We start from the raw sequence: 24,416 nt of genomic DNA, 5'->3' as shown, positions 1-24,416 counted from the left end.
ATGTCCCATTAACACTTGCAAAGGGCAAATTGGTGCCTCCATCTCCTTCTTCTACATGAAAGAAGTTGTGCCTGCTGAGATGGCATGGTCATGCCAATGGCTGGCATGATCAAAAAGCGAAGACCTGCTGCTTCTGCTCTTCTTCTTTAATTCAAATGAGTTTCGTGGTCCAGCAGGGAGGGTCATGACTCCTTTGATGGCAGTAGAAAGGGGCTAAGAGCAGAGAGTTGGAGGTCTCAAATTACCTCTGCTTTTGGGATCCCAGCAGGATGGCAAGGGGATGTGGTGAGTTCACAAACCCCTTTGACAGCAAGCACCCTCTGGGCTTTGCACCTGAGCACAGACAGAGACGCTGACCATAGCTTCCAGAGCAGAGGTGGATGAACAAGGGCAAATGTTTTCAAGCTCTCTTGGTCTTGAGGTGTGGTTGGAACATCCATGACCTGATATGGTACTGCTTTCCTAAGGACTTTTTGCCTCACCTAAGCTGTTCATTTGAAAACCTGGCACTAGATGCAAAAGCTCAGTCAGAAGCTGTCATCACCAGGTCATTTCATTTACATCCATTCAGACAATAATTCTTATTTTTCTTGTGCCTTTTACCTGAAAGCTCACTGCAAACTGCAAGCTGCAGACAAAGCAAAGCTAATTTTGTGTAGCAGGGAATCCAGCTGCCTCTACCAGTGACAGGGACAGCTATTTAGCACTGCATCCTAAAGATACGCTTTCACTGCTGCCCTGTGGTGGCTTAGAGACCGTGCTGCCACTGAAGGGAGTAAACCAGGTCTCTCTCCTCCTGCAAGGCTGCTCATTCTTGCCCCCTCTTTTGTGTTGGTAACACTAGAGGGCGTGCAGCTTATCATTCTAGTTGGAAACTCAGCCTCCCAAGAGCTTGTTTTCGGGAACTCCAATGACCTGATCCAACTCGCTCTATGGTTGCACAAGCACCAGTACTGCTCCCAGACAAAGGGTAGGAGGAAACAGCTGGGAAAGGACAGATTGTTTCCTTTGGTAGCATCCTCGTCTCAGCTGGATGAAACTGGTTGTAAAACTGCTCTCTATGCCTATAAAACTGGCAAGCTCAGGAAATAAAGACCATTCCTGTCAGCTGAAATTGCAGCAGGAAACTGTAGAGGCAGAAGACAGTCATCACCTCAGCCCCATAAATTTCACCTCCACACCAGAGCTAGCTCCCAAAATTATGTGACAAACACCAGAAGACCCCTTTTACACATGACCAGAATTGCTTCTATTCAATCTGAAAATGCTGCTTTCAAGCATCCTGTAGTACTATATGGTCATGCTAAAAAAATATCATTCCTGTCTGATAGGACTCAAATTAGATTCTCCCAAAGAACACTTGTACAGTTTTGCAAGCAGTTTACCGAATTGTTCATCTCGGTGAAGGTCTGCAGTGTTTGCTGGGACCAGTGCACTGGAGAGGGTGTGAGGAGGTCCCAAGTGCCCTACAGCGTGGGGACGACTGATATCCTGATAGAATTCACTTGCCTTTGTTACCCTGGGAGTGCCCAACACTGAGAGAGCATTAGTGGTGTTGGAAATTCAAAATTTTTCAACCATTTCTAAAACTGAGGTTACCTTTTCCATCTACTGCTGGACCTGAGTGGCTTGATCCAAGCTACCAACAAAAGAAACAAAAAGCATGTCTGTGGGTGCTTGGTAGGATCCACAGATTCTGATCTTTTGCAGTGCCAGTGATCAACAGAACCTGTAGTTGTTGAGTCCATAAAGGGCAGTATTCCTCTCTGCATGTGAAATCTGGGATGTAATGGATTTTATTTCTTTGTAAAGCATGAAATAAAACCCCGGCAACATGAGGAAAAGATGGAGGCAGACGTAACTACAGAATTTAGGATGGGGAATATCTCCCTCCTCCAGGTTTTTGGAGGAAGAAAAGCTACTGCTACTGTGCAATAGAGTTTGCTTGTGGCTGCCTGAGAGGCTTTCTATATGCAAGTTGTTTTTCAAGTTCTCTGCCTCAATTTTCCAAATGCAGAGCAGAAGGGACAATCAGGCTTAGCAGTAGACAGGACCTGAGGACCACAGCACTCATCTCCTGTAAGCTTTTCAGAAGTCCCTCAGACTTTCTGTGAAGCCTCTTGGCAAGGCAGGCGCCAGCCCAGCACTGCAGGGAAGCGATTTCAGCACGACTGCCGGCGATGCCCGGCGGGCACCGCCCTCGCTCAAGGCCCAGAGCAGCTCTGTGGGTGTTACCTGTCTCGTCGCTGTACTCCCCGTCGGGACAGTCCACGCACTCAAAGCAGCAGGTGGGCTCCCCCTCAATGATGCCTTTCCTCGTGCCTGGCAGGCAGTCCCGGCTGCAGTTGGAAAAAGGCACCTGCAAGAAAAGAGCCCAAGCAGATTAATGGTGCCAGTGCCTTTCTATGGCAAGACCTTGGGCTTCTTCCAAGGGTGTTATTGCTTGGTTGGCATGCTGGATGAAGAGCCTCAAATGCTTACCTCTTCTCCCTGCCAGAACAGACATTTTGCACAAGAGTCCTTCCCTAACCCACTACAGTGGGATTTCTTTGAAGGAGCACATCAAGGGATGGTAAAGAAGATCAACAGACCTTTGTAATCTGTGCTGTGTAGGCATTGCAAACCGGAATGTGACCATGATATACATAATCCAAAAACAGTCATTAGATGGTTAAAAGAAAAGACAATCAATCTCTATTGACAGGAATTTGAGTCAGCCTTGGAGATGATGGGCTCTGACTTCTGATCCCCAATCCTGTATATTGCGTATTTGTCTGCTAATAATTTATGGAAATTAAAATGGTTTTCTGAAACTCACTTCTTCTTTAGGAACACTGAGCATGTAAAGATGCAAATCAGTAGCGCTATACAGATCCAAGGGTTTCCAGACCTCTGCTGCTGTAAATTATGTCAACTGCTGGCTGTGTATTTATGCTGTGCCTGAGCCCACGTGAGCATTGTCGTGTCTTGGCACCAAGTGGTTGCATGGGCACACTCACTGCATGCCTGAAGTGCACTGACACAAGGACTTCAGCATGATAAATGGAAGCCTGGGCCTTTGTCACACAGAGTCATGACCTGAGGTTGAGCTCACCTTTCCCCAACTAAATTAAGGAAAGACAGATGACACAGAACATGGCTTTCTCAGCTCAGGAGGGTTAAACCTACACTTTCCTCTGCTAGCACTGTACCATGACCCATACATACTTAAGGGCTGTTCTGTTTGGAAGCCTCCATTCACCTTTTTGGATGTTTGATGCTACTTTACCCAAGTGCTGCCAACCAGGAACCTCCTGTGCTGATGCACTTACACAATGAGTCCTAGGCATGGTTTGGAGGTTGCCTGTATGCAGGCACTGACCTCAGCCCTAGGGGAAGCAAGCCCTCAGTAATGGCAACTCCTATGCAAAGATGACCGCTCCGTGGCTCAGGTGAACGTTGGCTCTGTTGCCTTTCACTCTGAAATGTAGCTGCAGCAGAGTTTGGGAATGCTGTTCCTAAGTTGTTCATCAGGATTACATGATTGATTGGATGGACACACACCCAGGGCAGATCCCTGCAGCTCCCCACTTGAAGCACTCTTTGCTGTTAGTGCCTATTGCTATTAACACAGTGTTCCTGTTCCTCGGGACAGTCTTTGAGCAGAGAGTGCATCCATCAAGAGGAATTCATCAGTCCAGGTTGCCTTTCCCTAGGCTGCCAACAGTGATTTTGAACAGGGCTGAATCAAAGGCCTGGCTCAAGTCACACACTGCTTCCCCATTATCTACTAAGCTGATTGAGCTTCTAAGGAGGAAAATTAAATTGGTTTGGCATGATTTTATCTTGACAAATACATGTTGGTCTGTTCTTATCAGTTTATTATCATCTAAGTGTTTATAAACTGTTCAATTTTTTTATCAAGTCTTTTAGGTTACTGAAATTCAACTCAATTGTGTGTAATTCCCTTGGCTCTCCTGTAACTGCTTTAAAAACAGGTATTACGATTACTCTCTAATCCTTTGAGACATCATGCATCCTCCACATTTCTCAAAGATGAATTGCTAGTACTTTTGTGATTGCTTTGGCTGAATCCTTAAGTATTCTGTGGGGAGTTTTATCAAGTTCTGCCAAAATGAACCTATCTATCTTACCTACTCCTTAACTCATTCTTTTGCAAATCTGCCCAATGCTTGAAGTTCCTATGTTAAAATTACCTGCATTTAAACTTTTGTTGGGGATGACAAGAGGCACAGTGAGTGAAGTACTGACTACTCTTTTTGAACAGGTCCTTTTATCTGAAAGAAATTAGAAGTCTATAAACTGGAAAACAAATGCTGCAGACATAGGGATCGCAAACCCCTCCACTGCGCAAATTTTACATGCCCTGGCATTACACTCAGCAGCATCATGTCACATCTTCAACAGTTTAGGACAGAGAATGAAGTTAAATATTGCACTGCTAGAAATATTTAGACCAAGAGAACACAATTATTCAGTTTAAGTAAAAAACAGTAAATCCTAACTGTTGGAAAAGTAAGTTTCATTTGCAACAACCAGAAGGAGGGATTAGAATATCATGGTTTTTAAAGTTCCACTTATAGTTTGTGCTTAGAGTCTCCAGCTGGGCTTAGAAAAGCTCTGAGCTCAGTATTTCTGTGGTAGTATGCTCTGTTCAATTCATGCCTCCTTCAGAGTGCTCTGCACTTGAACCAGAAGTGAAGCTGGAGTAAAGGCAAGGCTGAACTGATGCTGTAGCTGTTTTGGGCAAGTGTAGCTAAGGCAGAAGCATTACCTGATCTGCCAGCCAATGTGAGTAATCACCTGGAAGTGAATTGCCTTGCTCATTAATCAGGTGCTGGTTTAACACATCTAAACATCGCGGCAGGGCCTGGCAGTGACATTTCTGAGTGAATACTCCCTGTGTCAATTCGCAGACCACAAACCATATGCCCACTCAGTATTCCCTCTGTGAGTCAGAGCTATGGCTGCAGTTCATCTGGCTCTTGTCTGGAGATGTCTGCACCATGTTTCCAGCCTGTGGGTCAGACACAGCCTGGCTCCTAGTGACAATAATTATGCTGAAAAGATTTAACATATGCAGGACAGTGGAGAAGGACTTAGGCCTGACTGAAGTCAATTAATACATCTTGAGATCACTGCTTATGAGACTGCAGAAGCACCCTCAAGGAGAATAAAAAGAAAGGTAGCAGGTGTTGGCATCTTCCACTATTTGAGCACCATGTCCAAGTTAACCCAGGCAGATTGACAGGGGTTGTTCTGTTGGTTTGCAAGGCAAGGGTGTGAGGAAGGCTCTGAGACTGGATGGGTGAAGCCAGCAGAAAGAGTTGCAAATATAACAGAGCAAGAAGAGACACTTCTTGATACAGAGATAATGGGAGTGAAAGAGATGGTTCTTTTCAGCAATGAAACTACTGAGCTCAGGAAAACTTGATTTAGTCAACAAGCAGACTTAGGTAATGAATTTCTCATCCCTGTTGAAACAGTGCTATAAAATTCTACTCTATCTGTTTGGGCAAGGAGAAAAAGACTTCATTTAAAACATTAACACCCAGGGTCATCAAACGTACAGGAGGGGAGGAGATGTTGTCTGTTATTTCAGTGTATAAGAAGGGTATGAAAGACTGTGGTAGAGACTGTGTATACAGTAAGGTGAATGGATCTTTTAATGAGACATGAAGGCATAATATGAGGAGTCTGCAGGGCTAGTTCAAATTTCAGCTTGTGGAAACCTGGAAAACATTGCTGTGAGGATTTAAGCACTTACCTCCTTAGACAGTCCACCCCATAGGATCTTGTTTTCATTGATAAAAAGCCTCTCCCCTTTCTTGGCATAAACGTTGTAGTGCCCAACCTCTTCAAAGACGACTGAGCCATCCTCCGGAGAGAGATGCCAATTGATTATTGAGTAATTTCCTACCAGGTCCCCAAACTCATCAAAATCCACTTGCTCCCCCATATTATTGGTGAAATTTAAGTGTCGCAGATGCTTGAGAACCTAGAGAGAGACAGAGAGACACTATGAATGCCTGCGTGTTACAACCCTACCGCAGCACACATCTGCTATGGGGAGAGAACTAGGAAGAATCTCTTTACTACAGACCTTAACCTCTCCAAATGTTTTACTCACAGCAGTAGGAAGCTATCTATCACATGAACACACACAGCCTGTACAAACTTTGTAGACTACACATGGTATCATGGCCCTCAGAGTGGTTGGCAACCCATCTGTAACACTTACTGATGCTCTCCCATCATCCACTTAGCATTCCTCTTTGGTCCTCTGAGTCACCTCTGCAAGCCCAGAGCTCTTTCTTAGGGCAAGAGAAGTGGCAGCAGCCTCTGGTGTGTTTCAGTCACCCATGCATCGCTCCCACCCTGCTCTCAAAACCACTGCATAAATGCTCTCAGTTGGTATCTCTAGTCTCTGAATGATCAATCACTCAGAAGCAGGAGTGCTTGAGAAACAACTCGGACTTGACTCTGGATTGAAAAGACCCAAGCCCAATGCACTTCAGTAAGAAAACCCCAACAAATCAAGATCATTTGCCTTATGGCAGACCTGGAGAATTCTTACCACTTTTTTGGCTTCTGTCTCCTGGTTGCATAGTTGAAAGTAACTACATTCTGCCTGTTTTCAGGAGTCCTTCCCTGTAATTTTCACCTCATGCCTTAAAGTGTCATATACAATCACAAAATCATTAAGGCTGAAAAATATCTCCAAGATCAAGTCCAACCATTAACCCAGCACTGCTGTATTCACCACTAAACCATGTCCCCAGGTGCTATCTCCACACATTTTTTGAACACTTCCAGGAACGATGGTTGCCCCACTTTCCTTGACAGCCTATTCCAATGCCTGATCACCATTTCAGTGAAGAAATTTTTCTTAATATTCAATCTAAGCCTTCTCTGGCACAACTTAAGGCCATTTCCTGTCATCACGTCACTTGTTACCTGTGAGAAAAGACCAACCCCCTTCTTGCCACAACCTCCTTTTAGGGAGTTATAGAGAGTGATAAGGTCCCCCTAAGCCTCCTTTTCATCAGCTAAACAGGCCCCCCTTCCCTCAGCCACTCCTCATCAGACTTGTTTTCCAGACCCTTCACCAACTCTGTTGCCCTTCTCTGGATGTGCTCCAGCACCTCAATGTCCATCTTGTAGTGAAGGGCCCACAACTGGACACAGCACTCAAGGTGTGGCCTCAGCAGTGCCAAGTACAGGGGACAATCACTGCCCTGGCCCTGCTGGACACACTATTGCTGATACAGGCCCAGTGCCATTGGTCTTTTTGGTCACCTGGGCACAGTTGGCTCATGTTCAGCTGGCTCTCAATCAGTATGCTGCATGTCCCTAATCCCAGGGACAACTGCAGTTGTAAAGTTCATGATCTAGATAGCCTGCCAAGTAGACCTAAGAAACTGCAGCATGAAAGCAAGCCTGTACTGGCAACTGTGATACAATTCATCCACACTGTATTGCTGTTCAAAAGTTACTTACTGGTTTATGCACTTACCAGATTTCTCCCCGCGCTCACCTATGGAAAGATGAGGTGACTGTGAGGGCACCTGGCTGTCAGCTGCCCCTAGACCACTGCAACATAGTTGCTGCTCTGGTTCTACTACCTGTGACAGCTTGTAAGCCCAGTAACCCCCCCAACCTGCGAGTGTCCAAACATACAACTCTGGATGGCAAAATGTAATGGAAACCAAACGAAATCAATTTGTCTGGGCAGGCAGAGCCCTCTTCACCCCACAGACAGAACAGACAATATTGTTTTGATGAATCCTTTTTACCTGGAAACACAGGGACAGGGGAACAGAATCACTTCATTAATTCCTGTCAGTTTTGCTAAATTGTCTCATTTTTTGCTGTTTCCTTTTGGGATCCTCCTATCTCAAGCTAAAATCCCCAGAGCCACAGATACCCTCCTCTCACTGCCTATAACTAAATCAATTTGTCTGGGCAGGCAGAGCCCTCTTCACCCCACAGACAGAACAGACAATATTGTTTTGATGAATCCTTTTTACCTGGAAACACAGGGACAGGGGAACAGAATCACTTCATTAATTCCTGTCAGTTTTGCTAAATTGTCTCATTTTTTGCTGTTTCCTTTTGGGATCCTCCTATCTCAAGCTAAAATCCCCAGAGCCACAGATACCCTCCTCTCACTGCCAGCCTGAGAGAGCCCGGAAAAATCTTTGTAGTACTACACAGGATGTGGCCAACAGTACCTTTTCAGCTTGTGTGATGCTGATGGAAGGATATAAAAATATTTCCACAGTATTTAGTCTTTGAATAATGGGTGAGACAGAGAAGGCAGGATTTTTTTCTGTCTTTCTCATCCATGCTGCCCCTCCTCTGCAGACCAGCTCACCCATAAGGTGTGCAGCTGGAATGATCTCACTGAAGAGCCAGGACCTGTCCTTGGAAGATCTCACCCTGTGGTGGACACAGCAAAAGAAGGTGCTCTGTGCTGGCACTTTGCTGTGGAGAGCTGGGACATTGCCTGCTGTGGGTAAGGAAATACCCACACTGCTCCCCTCTCATTCCCCTCATTACCTCAGGGTACCGTACCCAGGAAGATGCTACTTGCCCAGCTCCATCAGGGGACAGTGAGAACAGAACAGAAGCAGCTCTGAGGTCAGAACGGGTGACAGGGTCTGCAGATGCACAGTGATGTGTTGTAGTGCCTCACCTCCCTTTGGCCTCATCTGCATGGGGGCTGCAGTCTTGGCCTGGTTGTTACCAGAAACTTTGTCCATCAGCAGTGCAGGTGCTCAGCAGGGCAGCTCACATTCCTCTGCAGGCTCTGGCACCTACCACAGGGTGACAGCTGCAGCTTTGATGTCCAGATCAGGTTTGTCCTTACACTGAGCCTAATGCTGTGTTTCTCCTCACTCCAACTCAGCATGGCACTCTCTCTGAGCAGTACTGCATCCTTCTGAATGACACCAGGATGTCCTGACTGGGTATCACTGCTGGGTTGACTGTTACCTGTTTAGACAGGAGACCTTGCCCTTGTTTTGACTGCAGTTGCTGCACACACTAGGAGACAATCTTGCAAGAGAAATATTGAGGATTCTTCAGTTCAAGTCCTGCCTCTCCTGGTCAGCTGCAGCAGCAGGAGGCTCACTGGTCTTAGAGTCAACAAGATGAATGGTGAAGAACTTCTGGATTCCCTGAATGCAATTTTTTGTTTGTTTAATTTCATAACATTCACCTCAATTAGTCTGCCTTCCCTCCTGACACTAGGTTGCTTCAAAAGCAGTATGTACTCCTGGCTTTTAGTGGGGTTTTGTAGGATCAGTTTGACAGGATCTTTCCCTTGGTCACACACACTCTACACCTGAGGATTCAGGTTATAAATAATTTCATGTATGACCTGATATGTCTATCTGACTGTTAATTCATATAAAAGCACTGATTTGCAATTAATGTTGTCTTTCCCCAGGCACAGCATAGCAGCTTCAGATCTGCAGCTGTAGCTAGGGAGCAGAAGAATATGTATCAGTTCACGCAGGAAAGGCATGTGACTTGATTAAAATCCCAAATGGAGAGGCAGCAGGAACAACAGAAGTAACAAAGCCTGTTTTTTTCTTTACAGGAAACACCGAAGTTTTGCTTCAAATCTAAATCCTGAGGGGCAGCTTGTAAAATGAACAACTACCAGAACATGTTCCTTTTTTAGAGAGCAAGAAGATCCCAGGATCATATCTCTGTATCTCACAAGTTCTGCTCTTTACAGGGTGAAAATGCAGACAAGGAATATATATGCACTAAATGTTGAAAGAGGAAGTTGTAGGCTCTGAATAACTACAGCACTATTTTATAGTCACCAGACTATCAATGATTAGCTAAAGGCTTTTCAGTTAAAAATGTGTCACTATGTTTTGTAACTAAAGATAGAAACATAAATAACCAGGACTCAATCTACAAAGACCTAAAAGACTCTGCTTCAGCCAGGCCAAGAGCATGTGTCAGGGGTACATGTACCATACTCTGGAACCGAGAATTTATGGAAGAAGTGTTGACCTTGTGGCTTGGTTAGCAGCTGCTGGTGGAGCAGCTGCTCCTGCAGGGAGAGCATTGTGCAAGCTGCTGTCTTCAGATATTTCTTTCTGTAATTTTTCCTTCTTTTCTTTTCTCTCTGTCACAGACTTCAGGTTGAATTGCAATGCCTTTTAATTAAAACACCTCTTATCTGAAAGGACTTGCAAGCTGCCCTCTAGTTCACCCTCCCATAATTCCTGGTAAGGCCATTCCCAGCCATGCAGCACCCCATGCTTTATTCAGGCTAGATATTCTGGGACATGTTGTTTCCACTCTTATAGGAGGATCATAAAGCCATAACATAAATACAGTTGTATTAGAGCAGGTGGCAGCTCACCTGCCCAGGACCTGTTTCTGACTGTGGCCAACAGCAAATACCTACACAGGAGCATACAGTGATGTGATACTACCCCTGAACACTCTCATACATTTTGCAGCTCCGTGACTTCCTGAGCCAGAGGCTTTGTACCTGATAACCTTTGGGTGGATTTTTCTTCCATGATGTTGCACATTTGTGTTCTGCACCTGTGCAAACTTTTCACCGCCACCTGTTTCTGACTGTGGCCAACAGCAAATACCTACACAGGAGCATACAGTGATGTGATACTACCCCTGAACACTCTCATACATTTTGCAGCTCCGTGACTTCCTGAGCCAGAGGCTTTGTACCTGATAACCTTTGGGTGGATTTTTCTTCCATGATGTTGCACATTTGTGTTCTGCACCTGTGCAAGCTTTTCACAGCCACAACCCCCTACAGCACAGAGACCAACATTTTATGAGACAAGCACCTCTTCATCTCTTTTGGAACAGAGCAGCTACTAATCTCTTTTGATGACCTTCATGCTTATATTGGCAAAGAACTGTCATTTGCCAGTCATCTCTTCCATGCCTCTCACGATTCTACAAACCTTTGTCAGATCTCTCTTCAGACACCTCTTTTTCAGGTTGATGAGCCCTATCTGAGGTTGCTACGCTTTGTACAGAAGATGTTCCACTAATCCTTCTCTAAACATTCCCAGTCTTCTTCATCATGCACATGATACTGAAGTGAGATGCACCAAAGGGTTGAGAAAGTGGCCCCAGGACACTGTTTACCTCTCTGTCCCTTTTCCAGTGTGACTATTCTTAGAAGTGTGTTTGCTTTTTTTGACTACTATTCAGACAGACCTGAGGATCCACCCATAGACTTGATCAACTTCATTTCAGATAAGTCAGGTCTCATAATTTATTTTTATACTCTGCTGAGTATCTTTCAACCAACATACACGTAAGTTCTGAATGTGGTGACCGACTACCAGAGGATGTCTTTAAGAAGCCTGAGCAAACCCTATGAATAGAAGTTCCCTTATCCATACACATCCCAAAGTCTTCCAAGCACTTCAGGAAGTTTGTGAGGTAAGGTTTCTCTTTAGAGAAATCATGGTCACTCTTCCTCTGTTTTTTTACTCTATTTTTTCTTCCTGATTTTTTTTTTTTTACCCCAGTTTCTAATAATGGGCTCAATCAGGCTCTGCTAGTTCCTCGGATCTCCCCCACAACCCTTTTAGAAAACTGATGTAACTTCTGTCACATTTCTTGTCCTCAGGGCCTAACACTCTTCACGTCTGAGGCGGTGGACACCACAGCCAGCTGTTCAGCTACTTCTTCTGTGAGCTCTGGCAGATCCCTTGGGTGAATATTGTTCACTTGCCCTGAAGTATCAAGGTTCATTTTGCTCGTGTACCATAGTTTCTTCTATAGTCAGTTCAATTAGACAGATCCTCTAAAGTTCTCCATAAATAAATAAACCTTCTTAAGTTTGTCCATGAGGAGCACACTTTTCTTCTGTCATGGCCTTAGCTTGTCTTTTGCAGTGATAATCTACAGCTCAACAGACAGTCCTACTCCTGAAATGTTTAAAAAAGGATTTATGAGCTTTTGCCCCATTTACAAGCTGTTGCTCATTCGGTTTTTTGATCTGCCTTATTTTATTTTTACATTTAACCTGCCAGAGTTTATGAATCTTCCAATTTTACTCACTGGACATAACTCATTTATTTGAAGGATGCTGTCCTCACTTTTAACAAACACCACCTAATACCTTTGTTTTGTCTTGCCAGCTTCCTTTCTCCACCTTTTCTTGATCTGCAGTATACACTTACTTTCTGTCACTAGTATTGAGGCTGGTGGCAGGCAAAAACATCCATTTAAAATTTTGAACGCTGTCAGATAGCAGAGAACTGTGTGTGTGTATGCATGCCCAAAGCTGAACTTTGAGCTGTCCTCTGAAGCACATGCCATGGACTAGTTGGACATTTTGATAGCAGCTGGACTAAACAATAGTGGCGTGTCCTAAATACGCCAATTAGTAACAAGATAGGAGACAGATCCCCCAGTTTGGAGGCTGATTGCAACCAAAACCTAGGGCTCAGAGATAGAAACAAGAAAGCAAAGATCATGTCTGCATGAAAAACACTGGAAGTACGGAAAGATCTTGGAGATGAAGGAGATGTGTGGAGACAAATTTTGGGGGATGCTCAGTAACCTAGGCCAGTAATGCTCAAGGAAAGGCAACTGAGAGGAGCTGCACAGCATAAATGGACAACTTCCACCTTGGCCAGCCTCCATCATATCCCTGCCAGGAAGGGAAGGTAAGACTTGATGATGTAGAGCTGTGGGGAGAGCAAGAGTGTGTGAGATACCAAAAGTTGTTAAAAGCTGCAGTCTTTTTAATTCTTAAATACATGTAAATAAACATCAGTATCTAGGTGTGCTATGAGCTGTCCCATCTGTGCCAGGTCCTTAACTAGTCTCCATATACTGTCAAGGGTTAATATCCTTGGCTTCCTTCTGCAGCTACTTTCTGATGTGTTTCCTCCCTAGGTCAAATGGTCCTGCTATGGAAGAGAACCTGGGCACCTTATAGGTGTCTGTCACCATAAAGGACAAAAAATTTCCCCTCCTAACACACAGTTGCAAGCAATCCTGTCTTAACAATTAATATACATTTTCCCACTTAAGTTTTAATTTCTGTCTACCTATCCCTCTGCAGGCCTGTAAAACTGTTCTGGACTGATAGGTACCAAAAGTTTTTCTGCAGCCAACAATACCATGTAATGGCTAAGTGCGAATGAAGATGAAAAGCTGGCAACTGTCCTCAAGATGGCAAGTCCTGACTTTCATTTTGAATTGCAGAGAGCCCAATCCCCTTTCTTGTTTTGGATCCCTCATCAAGTACATGGAGAAGCTGCCTTCATAATTCTGTAACAGGCGTAAGGACTTGAGAGATCAGTTATTGCATTAGGCCAGGGCTCATGGTGCACAGGGCTTGGGTTTTGCCTGTGGTCAAGTGTCATGAAGAAATAGGCCCAGCTGCTTGTAAAATGCTTTAAGAGAAATGTTACCTGAAGCAATAGTTTTTTGGTGTTTTTTTCTTTCTTCCTTTCACTTTCAACTACCTATGTGTCAATCTTCATTTACAGGCTAGCAAAACTCTAATTTTTAGTTTCTGTATCAAATCCTTTTTTTATCCTCTACTTTGAAATATTTTGTTCTGCCTGGTTTTTTATGTAGGGCCAACTCTTAGGCTCTCTGAAAGGTAGTGCTGTTATCAAAGCATCAAGCAGTCCTGACACACAGGACCCAAGCAGACAGGAAGGTGCTGGCCCTGACCCCTTGTGTCAGTAACACCTGTTTCCAGAAGCCTGAGGCAGGGGAAGATGAATTTCACCCTTCTCTCCAAAGCATTCTTCTTGCTAGCAGGAGCTGCACCTTCCTTCCCCTCTACCTCTCCTCCTTCCCTGCTGCCCTTTGTACACCAAGAGGGACAGTAGTGTTGTAGTGCTGATCTTGTTTTTAAAACCAAGCTGCCAGAATATGCCAGCACCATTAATCTCACCTTTTTCCAAAGGCCGTTCAGAAGACAACAGAATTCTTCAGCCAGTGAAGGATGTGATTCATTGCCTCACACCACTTGCTATATTCACAGAATCATAGAATATTCTAAGTTGGAAGAGACCCACAAGGATCATCAAGTCCAACTCCTGGCCCTGCACAGGACACACCAGGAGTCACACCCTGTGCCTGAGAGTGTTGTTCAAATGCTTCTTGAACTCTGTCAGGCTTGGTGCTGTGACCATGCCCTGGGGAGCCTGTTCCAGTGCCCAGCCACCCTCTGGGTGAAGAATCTTTTCTTAATATCTAATCTAAACCTCCCTTGACACAGTTTCAGCCCATTCTCGTAACTCCTATCTCTGGTGACCAGATTCCACCTAAGCTGCCTGTTTTCTATTGGTTTTCTGCTCTGAAGAAGTGACTGTTAATACTTTTTATCACTATAAGGGTAACTCAGGTGGAGAAGCTGAAAGGGACCCAGGAACAGAGCTATGATTCTCACTGTAAATACCTCACAAAAAACTTGGACGTCTTCCTGTCACACACATCCAGCTTCATGCACAAGGAATGCCTGGTGTGTAGTTGGGATACTGAGCACTTAATGCCAAAATAATGAAAACCAGTCAGCACCTACTGTGCAAGGCCTGGGCTGTACTCCAGGATTGAAACTGTCAGGTTGGCAACAGGGCAGATGAACAAAAGGAGACAGACTCTGGAAGGGCTGGTGTCAAAGAGAGAGGAGTTGATAGTCAGCCAGAGGTACACTGACAATTCTCCAAGGGAAATTTGGCAAGATGGGATGGACATCTCAGCTCTGGTGAAATGCTAGATCTGCACTGACTTGAAAAACAGAGTGAAAGCAAGAGTTCATTCAATACTCAAGAATAGCTGTGTGAAGCCTGAGAATAACTCAAGAACATTCAATGTCGTTATGCTTTGATAAGAACAGAATGACTTCCTTGTAAAATCTAGGAAGGTCATTGGATAACACAATTAAATGTGTATGACAAAAACAATGTGCCATATGTTAGAAGTAATAATTTAAGCTATTCATAACCTTTATTGAAGAAAATTAACTAACTGCTGAGGACAAAGACCTGTTCATTATTGTAGGCGGGTCAGTAAAAACACTCTGTGCATTATGCAGCAGAAGGAACAAACAAAATATTAGGATATGAAAGTAAGAAGGAAAATGATACTGAAAATCTAGTGCCAGTAGTACAAGTCTCCTCTGGAAAAAAGCTCTTAGTTCTATTCATTTAATCAGAAAAGAAGAATAAAATTAAAGAAAGATCAGAGAAGTCCAGAAGTGGTGATGATAGCTCTTGGACAGTCAGTCTTCCATTTCAAGAGAGATGAAAGCATGGAATTACTTAATTGTTTATGAAACATGTAGTGACTTGTGGGAGAGAGGTGATATATTCTCACAGAAGCAGAGACCCCTGTCTGTGCAAAAGCAACTGACTTTATTCAGGTCTGCAGAGAAGTACAGGATATCAAGCTGACATGACAAGATGTGCTGATTGTCATATTGTAACTGACAATTGGTTCCATTCTGCTTCTGTCAAGGATATGATCCCTGGGCAGATGGGGGCTGGATCTCTCTCTGCCTCTTCCATTGACCAATGCCCTGTCCTTGAGGAGGGGCAGCACTGGTGCTGATGTGGGGACCCATACATACGGGATGTCCTTTCTTTGTGAGAGAGAAGCAGGATCTCCAACAGAAACTTGCAGAAATTGGGAGAAGAAGGAACTCATGTGGACTGTGCTGAAAACACCATCACCTTCTGCTCAGAAGAAGGTGTTTGGTGCTTCCCTTGTCTCATTTGGTGCTGTGAGTGCTTAGTCTGCTTGGAAACTGGTGAAGCCTAGAATTTCCAAAGACAAGGACCAGTTTTTTGCCTGTAACTGGACTTGATGGGTCAGTTTATGTGTCTTCTCACCAGCAGCCCAGCAAGCCTGCTCTGCTGATTAAAACCTGCAGCAACTTTGATGCTTTCTTGATGATGAAAGGTGACAAAACTAACAAATTAATAGCTACTACTACAGCAGTAGAAGCAACTTAAACCAAAAATGTCAAAGGCAAGCATTTTTAAATGGAACTTGATATAAAATGGGAGTAATCTGATTTAGGATTAGATTTACTACAGTACCATATTTACAAGGATGTCCAGAGAGAAATCAAAACCCAAGCCTAGTGGATTTCACAACAGAGGCTGCACAAGTCAGGTCCAACTGAGATACTTCAGAAAAACCCATTAGGTATTTACTGGTGTTTGCAGATGCCTCAATTCCATTGCAAATCTGGGTCTGAAATGCTTCTGAAAGACCTGTCTGATGAGTCACAGAGGCTCCCAAAGGAATCAAGAAATGATCTTGCAACATTTTGGCATTGCGTGGCTGCTTTTCCAGACTGATTTAACCATCAGTTAGGAGGTGGCAGGACACAGTAAGGATGGGACCAGGATATTTTGTTTCCCCAAGGTCCTCCACAACTCCTGCTGGCCCTGTGCACACCTACAGTTCTAAATGCAGTTGTCCATAGAACACCAGTCCTGAGCCTGTACTGCGTAATGCTTAGCTGATAGCAAACAGCACCTCACACAGATGTGCCATGGTAAAGAATAATGATTTGGCTCAGTGTGACCAAAGATTTGCATAGGAAAACATCATGTGAAATCTTGTCAAATGAAATTCAGTACAAATATATTTTTTAAAGTCAAACTCAAAAATGTGACCTTCAAGTGCCGTTCCATTTTCAACTGTAATTACATTTTTTTTAGTGGAAAAAAGGGGAAACAACTCATTTTGAGTCTGTCAAAATGCTGGTTTGGACAGTGATGTTTCCATTAACTGCAATTAGTGAGTTTGATTAGCTCTAGAGTAGAAAAGAGATGACAAAATACTTTTTACCGCTAACATTTTCCCTTTTTCTGTTTTAAATCAAGACCCAGCTGTATGATGGTACCCCAACATATTTGTATGGCCCAAAGCATGATGTTGTAATATTAGTTCCCTAGAGTCCAAAAAATCTTTCCTACATGCAACTTCAGGAGCTGGGGCATCCTGGAGTAGCCTCAGTCCCAGTTCAGTGCCATTCCAAACAGACTTAATCTGATCTACTGACTGCAGTAAGTTTCTTCTGGGGAGAGATGGCTGGAGTGACAGCACCTCTCCCCTCCTTACAAATCCTGTAAGCATTAATTCAGTTCCTAGGAATCAGGACAAAAATAATGGTAGCAAAATGAAAAATAATGTCTGTGGAAAACCCCTAGATGCAGGATATAATGCTATATAAAATCAAAGAGGCTTCTGACTAGTCTCTGCTCTGGTGATGTACAAGCATAGGACAGTGAGGATGGAGGCCTCTGAACTCCACAGAATGGAAAAAATCCATGGACAAGCTACAGGAAGGGACTGACTGATGGTAGCTTATGCATGATAAACTCATCAGTTCAGAATGTTGCCTGTGTTCATTGAAATAAAAGCTCATTAATTAGGGAGTAATTTGATGCCATCCTCATCATACAAATAGAGCTCAAACAGCAGTATTTATTATGGTGGGCTCTAAAAGCACTAATCCAACACAGAACATCCAACACCTGAAAAACACAGGTGTTGTATTGGCAGAAAGTAGTACATAAAAAATCCTGGAGAACAAAGAAGAAAAAAATCACCAGGCAATGTATTAAGGAGTTCCTTGTACATATTAAAATTGAAAGGTGTCATGTATGCCAGATCCTCATGATATTAAGGCTGTAAGAGACAGCTAAAGAGGATGGAAAGCTAAAGAGAGAGCTGAGGAGAAGCAGGAGAGCTAAATGAATGATATGTTAGTGCCCTTACTATCAGAAAAAAAGCCAGACATTCTTATCTCAAGGGCACTTGTTTTGGAACCATAATGTGACATTAACTGAGGTAGAAGGTCCTTAAAGAGGGATTAGAGGGCAGCCTGAGGAATATAAATTGGATCTAAAAGGCTGACAGAACCAGACAGTTCATCACAGCACTCCATAAGCAATAAAGAGAGCACTAATACAGCAGGTTTATGATATACACATAAAAATGCCACTGGCTTTGAATGATAAAGCCAATATGCTATCTAATCTTATTCCACAGCAACCCCAATCCACCTTTTTGCTACACCTGCGAGTGTAGTGCATTCCCAGCCCTGTGTCCAAAGTTCTGCTCCGTGTCAGCCTCTGGTGGGCTGCAACGGCTGCCAAGAAAAAACAATACTATAAAAGGCAGAGGGATGTCCTCTGTAGCCAAAGGCTGGTTAGCCTGACATCAATCACAGGAAAAACAATGGAAAACAAGAGTTTAGGGCTGAGGAGCAATTAATACAAAACTATTGGTCTAAAACATAATTGCTGCCACCTAATAACATTAGCGGAATACAGATCTTCTTAAATTCAAGTTGGGTTGACAGACATAGCCCTTCAGAAGTGAAGTAACTGAGCTTTACACTTTATGTAACGTGGATCAAGAATTGCCCAACAGATATGAACAGAGGCAGATCATCAGTTCATGGGGAATTCCTCCAGCCTCAGTAACCATATGTTCATCAGTACTCTGGCAGCAGCTACAAAAGCACTGCTGGGAAAATTCGCAGAAAATTCATGGATTAAGGTAACGGTAAATAATATTCAAGAAAAAGCACTGGCCCCCAGATTGCTTTCAAACATCTGTGTTTAATACAGAGAAATTTGGGCTTGTGCATCAAGGCATAAGGAATTCACACCAGGCACAGAAAGGGTACCATCTGCTGCAAAGTATTACTGGCTACTAAATGTGACCTTTCCATTGCATGCAGCGGCATGGAAGGGTCAGGCACCTTGTGCTCCTACAAATGAGGAATTAAGAGGAGTATGCAAATGTGGGATTTTTTCACTGTCTGGCTGTGCTGAGTCTGTTGAAGGAATACTGAATACGTGCCAAAAGAAGGATGGACAAGATACAGAACTAAAGCACAAAACCTACGTTATGACTAAAAGTCCACTCTGTTTAAATTATCAAGGTAAGACTGAGGGATAATTTGATCAATGTGCATAAATATTATATGGAGAAAAATGATGCATACTTCATCTGGACTTTTAAATCTAATAAAGCAAGCCCAAGTAAGGACCAACGAAACTAAAGGTCAGTAAATTCCAACTGGAAATCAGACACAATCTGTGACAAGAGATGTGGCTTGCCATGGATCATACTAATTAAAAAAAAGGTCTACTAGCCAGCATGTCTTTGGGGAAAATAAATCTTGCTAAACACAAGTTTGGCTGTCAAACACAGCCCTTCAGAAGTGAAATACCTAGGTTTTACATCCAATGTGAAGCACCCTCAGCTGGATCAAGATTACTTGCTTTCCTGAACGTGGCATAAATTTACATAGTTAATTATACAAAGGATTTCAAGCTGCATGATCATTTGGAAAGTGACCCCATTTGAACATTTTTTAGGTTTCTCTTAAGGTTTTGTGGGGAGGGATGGTCTCTGGACAGAAAAACATAATTGTACAGGTACAATGAAAACTAATTGTCAGTGCTGTTAGACGGTACTTTGTGCTGTGTGCTCCTGTCTTTACCTACAGCCATGACATGAAAAAAAATCAGAGCCACTTAGTCTAGACTTACTGCCATAATTGCTTTGGTTTTCACTTGCAGCAAATATAATATGGAGAAATCCATTGGGTACGATAGCCCAGGTTGCTGTGTACTAACGTTGAGGGATCTATTGGCAGAAGTCCTAACTGAGTAAATGATGCTTTAATGCTCTTGGGACATCACCACACTGCACAATAACTGTTATGGTGAAGTATCTAACAACTTAAGATAGAGCTCTTCATATTAATTTAAGTTTAATATTAAATAATACATTTAAAATTGTCATATTATTAAAGCTACTAATAGATTCAAAGGTTCAAGTGCTCAGTGTTTTCAAGTAGTATAATTCACATATGTTGTCTTGTGTAATTGAAGTCTGATCGAAATGATTTTTCTGGAAGGTGTTTAATGCCATCCCTATGCAGCTGTGCAGAGAACAATTGTGTGCATGTGTCCCTTTACACCCCTTTGCTGTCACTTTCTTCAAACAGCCCTTTATGGATCAGTGTCTTCAAAGTCCCAGTGAGGTCTGAAACTGCATCCTGCACAAAGCACTGCTGATACTGCTTTGAAGAACTGTTCTGCTCTCTAGACCATGAGAATGCCGTAACTTTTGACTGTAAATTCTTTCCTATTTGGAGCTATAGGATGAATTACTTCAATGCTTGGGTAAACTCTTTGTTGGAATGAGAACCAACAGATTCTGCACTCAAGGAGTCATTTCTTTTAACAAAACCATGGTAATTCATGAAACCTGGGTTCAATGCTTATTTATAATCTATTCAAGAAGTACTATCCATGGGGGGAAAAAAAAGAGTCCCTAAGTTTCCTACAGTCACAGTGAGTTGACTGAACTCATGCAAGTGTTTCAGACATTCAGAGTGGGCAAGCACAGTCATAGGTCCCATCAGTGGTCAACTAACGTTCCAGGGGATTCAGTTACTGTGTCTGGGCACATGTTCCACTTGGCTACTGGCTTACATCCATTTTTTCCATTTCCTCTACCAACGTGAGTCTTGGCCAACAAAGAAATCTCATGTCAACACTTTGATTTTCAGTCTTTCATGTCATTCTTCCTACAAACACGAGTGAAAGTCCTTTCAGAGCAAAGTATTGCTTCTAGTCCAGTTGGAAGACCACTCCTATAATTCTGCAAGACAAAAGGGTCACCATAAAAAGCAATTTGTTCTCATTCCTTCTAACTTGTGTGCGGAGCAACACCAGTCCTTCATAGTGCATGAAAGTTCACTTTGGGGATAAAACTCTGTGGCTGGTTAGTAAAGCATTTGTGAAGATGGCTGACTACCCATAAAAAAATGAAATAATAAACTATGTTATGAGTATCATGCCTTTGAAGATAGCTTCAACCCTACCTTGGGATAAATGGAAATTTTTTATAAATCCACTTGTTTCCTCATCCCGCTTTGTGAGTGCTGTTAGGAAGCTCTCAAGGTGCCCTTTATCACCAGCTCCATTTGTGAGTAGTATCAGTGCCAGAAGAAACTTTACATTCTTTTCTGTAACAAAGACATGCTGTGTCTTTATAACAGATACTGGTGTCTGATGTCTTGGTAATTCAAGGGATAATTGTTATCTGAAGTTGCTACAGCGATATATTATAGGAGCATTTAATGGAGCGTTCCCTAAAATTCCCACTATAGGCTGCAAAACTGACTTTTCCCCAACTGACAAAAGAACTTCATAAATGAGCTTCATAAATATAAAAAAGTTCTTTTCAAATACAGCTTCTGTTGTAAAGCAGCACATAAGTGACTCTATTGAAAGTGACTTTTATGAAAAATTCAACGTGTTTAGGGGCAGACAAGAATACTGTGGGTTTGGTCATCAGGCAGTGTGTCCTACCCCAACTCAGAAGAATCTCAGCCATTCTTTACTTAGTAATTATTAACCATAACTCCTTTGTTGTATTTGCTGCATGCAGGTCATTCACCCTTCTTCTAGCAGCCTTGTCAGGGCCATCGTTTCCCAGCACCTTTTCTACTGGTGAGTCCAGTTAGGTCTTTCTCCTTTTAGCTGTAGAGACATCTAAATAATACTCCATCTGTTGTCTGCTTAGTGGAAGATCTCTCAAGTGATGCTCTCAGCTGATGGCAAGTTGTTATCTTCAAATTGATGAATAAGCAATTGCCTGTTGTTGCCCTGGTAGGGAAATATCTGTGTTTGCTCTATTGACCCCCAACATTTCTGTGCATGGCCCAAGTTGTGTCCCTCTCAATTCTGTCTCCCACAACAAAGGCACACCTCTTGCCTTCTGTTCACAACAAATACATCTTCAGTGCATTTGTAATGCAGAGTAGGCGAGGTTTTGCAGTTGCCTGACATTCAACAGCTTCCTCTGTTTTCATTGAGATTCTTCCCAAATGACTAATGTTCACACCAGCCATAGTTAATAGAGGTTCTGATACTGTTTAATTCTGTATAGCACAAAGCAGCTGATTTTGAATTGTTCAGACAGGCCTCTATAGTTTAATAGACACAAAAATTGATTAGATAAGCCATTAGGCTCAAAGGTCTATGTCATCTAAGGCATTATTTTCTTCTTTAAAGCCCTGCAGAATCAATTTCCAGCCAGGCAGACATGCCTAAATGTAAAGCTGGAGAAGGTGCCAATCCATTTTTGCCTCTTCACAATGCACATCACCAGCACTGAGGAAGGAGCTGTTGGCTGGGAGGTGCACAAGTGTAATAAAAGACTTTAGGTGTTGCTAGGTGAAGTCAAATTGTATTTGATTTTATTTTGTGGAACAGCATATGGCAGCTTTTTACTAAGTCTGAGGTCAATCAGATTTCCAGGCATAGAAAAATGCATGAGTATGTCTCTAACCTGTGAGTCATTAGCACAACACATATTTCACCCATTGCACTGTGCTTTGCCTTGGTGCCTAGAGGAGCTCTCATTTTGCATTCATGACAAAGTTCACAGCCTCCAATTTAACAGCAACCTGCAAATTGTCTGGGAGACGACCCAAAGATGCTCTGCTCAATGACCCTGTGACTGCACATCTTTGCCTTCTCAAATCCTTGGGAGCCTGTCTTCCCCATTTAATCACAATGCTTTTAATGCAAGACACAAAGAGAGGCCCAAAGGTGCTCATCAAGAATCCAGATGAATGGGCAGAAACCGAGTGAACTCAGTCCGAAGAAAAGACAGGTCTTTCATCTTCTCACACATTAATAATATGGAGAAGTAAATATTTGCCCTGAAGGACAGATTAGGATTCCCTATTAGTTTTCTCCCGATTTTTTTGCAGGATCACACAATGCTTGAAGTGAGATAGAGACACCAGAGAGGCTCCTGTAAATGCTCAGAGGGGAACTGAAAAAAGAGCAGATGGACTTTTTCCTAGAAGTGACCATGGAAATAGCCTCATGAGTAGAGACCAAGAAAATGAAGGAACTTGAGGGAGCTGAGAAATCTTATGAGGGAAGATGTTAAGAAAAAGGGCTTCAAAACAGACTGTTAAAGAAGTTATGGAGAAACAGGCTGAAAATGCAGGGAATTTTGACAAAGAGGCAACATCAGTACAGCAGTTCTGAGCCGGTAGCCCGCCTCCTGCCATAACTTCCTGCTTCCATTTTGTAGCTTATGGGAGCTTGTGTTTGGGCAAGTCCATGAACGAGAGCAACACACAGAATTAGCTCTACTTGATACGGTCTCCTGTAAAGTCACAACCCCTCAGCAGAAGACAGTGGTCTTGTGACAGCCAGAGGTATTGGAAACCCTTAGGAGGATTTTTTCTGTTGTACTATTTGCACTCATGCACTTCAATTCTTAGTGCTTTTTGTAAAATTTTGTCATGCCCCAAAGCGACAGAATTTATACATTTTGTTCTGGATTGCTCTGCACCTTTTTGTTACCTGAGAAAAACAGTGCAAAAAGTAATTGATCTGATCTTGTTCAATACTGTGCAGGACACAACAATGGCACATGCAGACAATACTGTCTGCCCTTTGCAAGGCATCTTGCAAAGGTGTGCACCTCGATTATCTTCTGCCTTGAAGCAGCACAGATTCTTAAGACAGCTCAGATGGCTCAGAGTAAGGGCAGCACAGACATCCTAATAAAATCTGCAACTGTCTGCAGAATTCTGAAGTGCCAGCTGTCCCATTTTCAGATAAAGGATTCTGAATTCCCTGGCCAGCTCTGCATGTGGAATGAGTGGCACAGGTACCTTTGAGCACAGCCTGGAAGCCGTCCTGCCTGCTCACCAGCTCTGCCTGTGTCTGCATCTCTGCACATGCCAAGGCAGCCAGACAGTCCCATCTCCAGTGGAACTGTCCACAGCCAGCTTCAGAGGCACTGGTAAAACAAAAGGAAGCATGACTGGGTTTATGGACAGGATCTGTCAAAGATCACTGACTCAGGTGGAGAAAATGAGCAAACAGTTCCTTAAACAAGTAGCTATAAATAAGTAAATATGAAAAATGGTAGTATATGATATTTCAGCTTAGGAGACAGAAAAATCCTGCACTCCTCATCCTGAAATATATGTAGAGCCTTCTTAAACTGTAGATGGTAAATTCTTAATAGGAGAACTTAGTTTAACCAGCTCGCACTGATTCTCTGTTAGGCTGTCCACTTCAAACGACCTGATCACTGAGGTAAAAATGCTGGGTTTATATATGGACCCACACAAGCACCCTCCACAAATGATATAGAACACATCCCCCAAAAGATTTGTATTATCAGTACATAAAATTAGCAATTAGCAGACAACAATAAAATCTCCTATGTGTTAATATTGTTGCCATTGAAAGGCAACAAAATTAAATGGTACATAATTAAATTGTGGAATGTACCATTTTTGCTCCTCAGCCACCGACCCTGCTGGCAAGTGCTGCTCCGGACAGGAGCTCAGGCTA

At 43.1% G+C, this 24,416-nt stretch overlaps 1 protein-coding gene across 1 annotated transcript in view; it reads right to left on the bottom strand.

The window, feature by feature from the left end:
* Window positions 1-24,416, bottom strand: part of CASR (calcium sensing receptor) — a 43,456-nt gene that overhangs the window by 3,805 nt on the left and 15,235 nt on the right. Inside the window, exons 4-5 of the mRNA XM_008631799.2 lie at window positions 5,768-5,998; window positions 2,236-2,359 (exon numbers count right to left, since the gene is read on the bottom strand). Of these exons, the coding sequence (XP_008630021.1) occupies window positions 2,236-2,359; window positions 5,768-5,998 (355 nt within the window). The remainder of the gene's footprint in view (window positions 1-2,235; window positions 2,360-5,767; window positions 5,999-24,416) is intronic.

This window comes from Corvus brachyrhynchos, unplaced genomic scaffold (genome assembly GCF_000691975.1).
Source record: "Corvus brachyrhynchos isolate BGI_N302 unplaced genomic scaffold, ASM69197v1 scaffold3, whole genome shotgun sequence".
In the NCBI taxonomy this organism is placed as follows: Eukaryota; Metazoa; Chordata; class Aves; order Passeriformes; family Corvidae; genus Corvus; species Corvus brachyrhynchos.
Note: the sequence above shows the minus strand (reverse complement) of the source record. Positions and strands in the feature narration are given on the sequence as shown.